Source organism: Austrofundulus limnaeus, unplaced genomic scaffold, assembly GCF_001266775.1.
Source record: "Austrofundulus limnaeus strain Quisiro unplaced genomic scaffold, Austrofundulus_limnaeus-1.0 Scaffold130, whole genome shotgun sequence".
Lineage (NCBI taxonomy): Eukaryota > Metazoa > Chordata > Actinopteri > Cyprinodontiformes > Rivulidae > Austrofundulus > Austrofundulus limnaeus.
This window is the reverse complement of record NW_013952532.1, coordinates 333,632-341,118: the sequence shown is the minus strand read 5'-3', so window position 1 is coordinate 341,118 and position 7,487 is coordinate 333,632. Positions and strand designations below refer to the sequence as shown.

At 35.4% G+C, this 7,487-nt stretch overlaps 1 protein-coding gene across 1 annotated transcript in view; it reads left to right on the top strand.

Annotated features, from left to right (window-relative positions):
• The window catches only part of cacna1ib (calcium voltage-gated channel subunit alpha1 Ib), a gene marked incomplete in the record, with an annotated part of 260,271 nt that overhangs the window by 159,628 nt on the left and 93,156 nt on the right, over positions 1-7,487 (top strand). The window contains 2 exon segments of the mRNA XM_014015501.1: positions 3,211-3,553; positions 5,215-5,307. Of these exon segments, the coding sequence (XP_013870955.1) occupies positions 3,211-3,553; positions 5,215-5,307 (436 nt within the window).

Genomic DNA, 7,487 nt, shown 5'->3' with positions numbered 1-7,487 from the left:
ACTCAAGTAAAGTAAAGATACTCAAAAATGCACTTAATTACAGTAATAAAGTAAAAGTACTTTGTTACTGTCCACCACTGTTGGGCTGCTTTAACTTTTGTGCACTAATAGTATAAAATAACGCTAAAATAAACTGAACCAAAACTGAAAAAGATCATGCATTCCCATTTGCTCAATAATAAATAAATTACATGGATGTTCTGAGAATAATGTTTTGACTAAATAAGGTGCCTTGTGGAATGAGGCATCTGCATCAAATCACATACAATCCCTGGAGGGCAGAGCAAGTTTATATACGATGAGTGGTGATTTCCTCCAATTTATTATTATTTCAAATTTAAAGTCTAAAGTCTAGGTTTTAGAAAAACAAAACTTGGCATGGTGTCCATGGATTGGTGCAGCCTATTGTATAYTCTCAGCAGGTATTTTGGATGCCTCAGGTGCTTCAGGCATCTTTAACTGGGAGAGGACCCTGGGGAAGACTCAGGACATGCTGAAAAGACAATTATCTGGTGGCCTGGATGCCTTTGAGCTTTTTTTTTTCACAAAAGAGCTGTAAGAGGTGGCTGTGGAAGGAGAKGTCTGGGCCTCCCTCCTCAAGCTCCTGTCCCCCAGACCAGACTCAGACACAGGTGTCAGACAATGGCTGGATGGTATTTAATTGTGAAACTTGGGTCAACTTTTGCTACTTGGACAACCTCTAACTTAGATGGTGAATCAATCTGTCATTTATTTTTAAAATGTCACCTTTCAGAGTGCACAGACTGAAGTCGCAAACAAGCAGTTAGGTTCAGTATTCYGTAGAGTTTGTTTTCTTCTAACTTTATCTAAAGCATTATTATTTATTTTTGGAAACATCTAAAAAAAAAACCTTGCAAAACCAGAACAACAAAATGTGAAGCTCAGTGTTTGACAGCTGTGTCTGTTGTGCTACAACACACATTGCAGCTTTCTATTTTGTTAGTTTATGCTATTTAATAAATGTCAAAGATAAATAAATGAATACATTTCATAAGATATATTTCATTTAGTTATTTTTTAACTACAGAAACTTAGTTATTTCTGCTTCACATTTCTGGGTCGAGATTTTTTTCACAATATGAGCAATATTGTGCTCATATTGTGAAACATGGGGTACACAATTATATGGGGTACTCACATGGCCGAGTTGCAACTAAGGAAAGTCCACTTTTTAAAACTGACATAAGGAATCTCAATACAAAAGACTGTCATTCAGCTCAGGTCAGTAAAGCTGATTGTCTTTTTTGTTCAGAGCAACACAAAGACAGAGCAAGCCCATGGAGGACATACTGTACAAGGAGTCAGACAAACATAAGAGATTGAGTAATACACAGGGTAGTACTGTRATACTTCTGTCAAGCTTTCTCAAACACCGGGTCAAACATAATTGCTAAAAATGTCTGCATTTATCCGTTTATCTTGTTCTCTGGGCTGCCCTTTAGACAGCAATTGGATCTCAGATTGAAATCAAACGACACAGAGCTCCACTGTTCTCTATTATTATCCCCCACCTTTTGCTTCTCTTATTGTCAAGACAATTGACTGTAACGCTTCTCTGTCTGTCTGTCTCTTCTGGCTCACCTTTCTCTTTTTTCTCTCAATGTGAGATAGATGTTGGGTAAAAGTGATTAAAAAGAAAAAGTCAAGAATATTACTAACGAATTGTTAAAAGTGAAAAAAGAAAAAAAATATATGTATAATATTGTGTGTTTCTTATTTATGCTCTTATTCACTTTCTGTTCTGAACATGTAGGATCAATAACTTAAAATTTAATAAATATTAAGGGTAAATTGAAACAAAGTGTTACCTGTACAGAAGCTGTTAAATTGGGTTTTGCATACCTCTTTTTGTTATACAGATTCCTGAAATGTTGGATCTTACAAATGTATGGATATTATCTTACAATATGCCTGGAAATATGCTGGTAAGAAAATAATAAGACTAGAAGGAAAACAGTCTCATGAAATGAGTTGGTGACAGAGCAGCTGATGAGACAAATATGCTGTCTGTGTCGTCCGTCTGACATGGCATGAAAGTCACTTCTAGGAACACATGTAAACTACAAAGAAAAGTATTTGGTACTTACTACTTTCAATGGTCAACCAGGAAAGGGTTGTGAAGAGTGTCTGGCATCTGCTTGTGACAGCTTGGTGTTTCAGATTTCAAGTGTGTCTATTACTACCTTCTAGCATCTTTCTGTCAGTCTGTTCAGTGCCATTTTGTTCAATTTTACCACTACAAACATAATGATCGCTCTCTGTGTCTGTCTATTTATCCTTTCATTTCCTCATCTCTGTCTTGATAAAAATCCAACTTTAAATTTCAATCTCACATCCCATTGCTGCTGTAGAAAATGACATGAAAACAAGTGMTTTGATTCTCTTATATCCAAGTAATGCCCTAACACAAGTTTCCTCCTTAATGCATACAAACTCAACTCTTCGTGTAGTTTTTTGCGGCATTCCAATTGCAGCGAAACTCAAAATTGTGAAGTTGAGTTGAAACTGTTCCAGTTTCCAGCTGGTCTGAGCATCAGAAAAAAAAGGTCTATGTCTTGCTTTGATGGAGTAACGCAACAGTAAAAATTACAACAACAGCGCTCTGTGCAGCATTTTGAGTGTACATACAGAATTAAAACATGTCGCCTAATAATCATTGTAAAGAACTACAAGTACGACTGACCAAATATAAAGTAAAGTACACAGAACTGCTAAAAATGGTCAAAGTAAGAGTTTCACTCTTGATGCGAGGAGATGCCATGTCGAAATGATGACATCATGTGTTTGCAGGTGGTTGTTTTGCACTGATTTGCCAATTTGAAATTATAACATTAGAGGCTTTTACAAAAGATTTTTTCGACTCGGAAGTCTGAAATTCCGACCTCCAAGTTCAACTGAAATGCAGCGCATGGAGGTTCAAGAATTTAAATTTAACAATTTGTTTAAAAAAATGAAACATGTGGAAATTAATTTGGAATACTGAAAAATGATCATGAAATAGAAAAAAAACTCTAACCCATAAAATTTTATTTAAAAAAATACATAAATTAAATAAAATGGCAACCCTGAGCTGTACAAGTGACTCTCTTTTGCATTAATGTTGTAATATTTACCATCTGTGTTGATTATTAAACTTATTTAACTTTAAATATTTGTTCACTTTTGCCACTGTCATTTAAACACTTTCAGGACTGCGGGTGTAAGCCTTCCTCGGCCTTACTACATGGCTAGTGAGGATGATGAGAGGCCTTTCATCTGCTCCTTACCTGTGGACAATGGCATCATGTCCTGCTCGGATGTCCCAGCCCGGCGTGAAGGAGGACGAGCCTGCTGCCTAGATAAGGAGGACATCCTGTACCGTCAGTCACTCGGACTGAGCCCTGAACCTCTGACCAATGGCAGCATCAGTGTAGCCGGTCTGTGTGTCAACTGGAATCAGTACTACACCAGATGTAATACAGGAAGCAGTAACCCGCACAAAGGTGCCATCAACTTTGATAACATTGCCTATGCTTGGATWGTCATATTTCAGGTGGGTAATCTTTTAGTGGGAAGCACCACAAATTAGCAAAATTTCAACGTTTGTGAAAAGGCATAATTTAGCCTCCAAAGTTCAAGTGGGCTCAAAGAATTGATGAAACATTTTATGTAGCTTTAATGAATTAGGAGCTTTGCAGAAACTGTAGTATTATATCAATATACACATTGCAAGTTCATGTACAAATGTCTGTGAATAACATTATGAAAATAGAGCAGATTCAATATTTGTTCTTGTTGTTTTGGTAGCGTTTAATCAGCTCCATTATTATTTAAAAAAGGCAGACTGCACAATTCAAAATCTTGCCAGTAAATTTTAACAGAAGAGTTAAAATTATGCAGCTTAAGAAATAATTTTTCATACAAAGTTTTATATAGGAATACAATTTGTTGAATGTTTCTGGTATTTTACTTATCATCTCTATTGTAACTTTTTTAAAATAGATATAAATTTCCATAAATAAAAAAGTGTTATTTATTTATTTATTTATTTATTTATTTATTTATTTATTTATTTATTTATTTATTTATTTATTTATTTATTTATTTATTGTTGTTGTTTTGCATAACTGCCTTCAGGACCACAAACTTTGTAGTTTGTCTTCCTGGAACAGTTAAATAAAACCTTGGATTCAGTCAATATTTTCCTTTTTTATTCCTACGCTCTTTAGTAAATTATTAGTTATCAGTCACAATGCTTATTAATATGTTTACAAAGTAAGATGATTGATTGGACACCAAATTGTCTGAGTATATATTGAACAAAAGACACACCTAACTACAAAACTGTTGACATGAGAAACTAAAATAGTTGAGGGAAGTATGTCTTTTCTCGCAAAAAAAAGTAGAATAGTAGACTTTGCTACATAAGATATTTTATAAAGTGAACAGTGAAATTGTGTTTTATTAATGACTGGAATAGGCATCTGAACGAAAATCTTTATGATATTTTGTTTTTAATATTTTGATTTGGACCACTTCAGGTGGAATAAACAATATTGKACTTTCTAACAAGTGTTTAACTTGGAGCTACAAAAGAGTATTACAAGCTGGCCAGATTTAGCTTTAAGATCTTTACTGATATTAAGTTGTTAGGATGCTAAGTATGAGTGTCTAGATATTAAATAAAAACCAAATTTTAAAACTTATCTATTTCAATTTAAGTTTAGGGTGAAAGACTGGCTGGTCTCTTACAATTTACACCATCTAATAAATATAAAGAGATAGAGAGCAAATTTTAAATAAAAAAATCTACAGAGTTACACAAGATTATGTGCCCTACTATTTTTATTTTGTTTGTGTGTTTTTTAACTTATGGCAACCAATAAAAGTTAGACCAATTATCCATAAACCAAGTAAATAATACWTAGATCTTCTGAACATTAATCATCACTGTTACACAATAAAACACATTTATGGCTTAATAGCATGTGGAACCTTCAGTCCGAACAAGGCATCATTTTCACTGATTTCCAACTTAATGCTGACAAAAAACTAAAAGGCCATTGGCTGAAACCTTAAATTTAACTGTTAGTGTACTTAAAGACAGAATGTTTCACAAAAGCCCAACTATTCCTTTAATCTTGTGTAATTCAGTCATAAAAAAATATCTGGTTCTGCTTATTTGTTTTCTGTTATTTGTCTTTTTGGTTGTAGGTGATCACTCTGGAAGGCTGGGTGGAGATCATGTATTATGTGATGGATGCTCATTCTTTTTACAACTTCATCTACTTCATTCTACTAATAATAGTAAGTTGTTCTTGGTTAAACTCARATTAAAACAAAAAGAAAAGAAAAACAAAGGCACACATTTGATTGCCCTAACATAATAAGTATGTTAGCTCAAAATAAAATACATATTGAAAGATTGTTAAATTGTATGTATTGAGTTTTCCACAAAGCTAGATAACAGAGCTTATCAAGCAAATATAACAGAGCTTATCCAGCCAGTTGCTTTGTTTTTTTTTTTGTGTATTTTGCTTTTTGTGTCAAGTAGAGATGCATATTTTTTATTTATAACAATACATCTATGTTAATTATGTATCAGATGGCATCCTTTTGACTAATAAAGCACATTGGTTCTGACACAGGTTGGTGGATTGTGTGACAATTGTCATGACTGTATTAATCTTGCAATTGCGGCATATCATTTCTGGTGCCTCATAATGGCAATATAAATTGGCTCAGTACTGTGCAATCACCAATCTGTTTCTTGCTATGACATTTTTTTGTAAGCAACATATATTTAATATCGTTACATTTGCCAGGCTTTGGTGAATGTGCATAAAATAAAGTGTATAGTTTCCAATACTTTTTTTAACCAAAACTAAAARTAATTGTTGAACTTTGCCTGTGCTAAATTATACAATGGTAAAATGGGATCATGTCACTATACTGGTGTCCCTGTGGAAGTAGAAAAAACAATGTAATTGAGCTTGGGTAATACACATACATAGTTTCTGTCTTTCTTTCTCTATCCCTTCACCTGCATAGCTACACACACACACACACACACACACAAATCGGTAGAAACACACAATCTGTCAGTGTCACAGCGAGAGCTGAGCTTAAATCCCTGAAGAATCCCCGTTTTGTTCAGATAAAACACTTTTTAATTCCAGCCCTTTAGCTTTTGCATGTGTGCCACAGTATGCTTTTGTGTGTGAGCGCTGATGCATGTTTTCTTACGTATATTTCTATTTTAGCCAGTTGGTGAGTACGTATATGTGTGTGTGTGCGAGTATTATCATAGTTCATCATGACTGCAAGCTCCAACTACTTTGCTACCCAAGGGCTGTCTCGTCTTTTTATTACACTTTTAATTACCTGCCTTTAGAGTCAGAATCTCGCTTTACCACTCTTTTACTCTCTTGTTATCTGACCAACATTTAATTTGATCTTTATTRGGTCTTTTCTCCTATGTCATTCTATCTTTCTGAATCCGTCAGTCCTCACCTCATGTATTCCTTTTTTCTAATGTGTCCAACTAGTCCACCAACTCTACTATTGTTCCCATCTGTTGTTCATCTCTTCCTTACCCATTTTCCCTAACCTCCCTTTCCCTTTTGTGCCTCTGCCTTCTTCCTCTCCAGCTGCCTTCCATCTCATCTCCTCTTTCTCACTCAATTGTACGCTGGGCACCAGTCATGTATAAGTCACCCTACTCTTTATTCTCAGCCATGCAGAAACACATGCATTTTCTCACAAACAGACACACATCCACATTCATTCAAACACAAACACACACACAAACGTCTACAAAAGGACACATTCTCATGTGCTTTCTCAGGTTTTCTGTTGGATATTATCCATCACATCTAGCCACTACAATTGCCTTGCTACAGACGATTTGTGRTATAATGGTTGTCTTTTGATGTGGAAACATCACTGATGAAGGATGAAGGAAGGAAGAAATAACTAAAGGCAGGGGTAAGGGTTTGTGGAAATATAAAAAGAAAGAAGGAGAAAAGGTAATGAAAGCGAGGAAATAGACGGGAGGAAGAATAGACACATACACTGCAATGACATGAAGCTTAAGCTTAAGAGAGCAGGTGATGAAGAGGGAAAATGACATGKGAACAGGGCTGATGGGTAAGACCAACTGGAGAATCCAGGAAGTGATGGACTCATATGTCTGCATGAAATCAGGAGAACATTGGAGGACGTGTGGAARGAGGCGAGCACTCCCTTTGATGCTAAATGAAATATCCTTAATTAAAGTGAATCTCTAAGCATGTCCTCTGGGCTCCTGTTTGAATCAGACACATGGATGACAGGATGGAGTCAAACACTGTGTCACATATTGTGTCGTATGCTAAACCTTCCTAATGAACAGCAGATGGATGGATGGATGGATGGATGGATGGATGGATGGATGGATGGATGGATGGATGGATGGATGGATGGATGGATGGATGGATGGATGGATG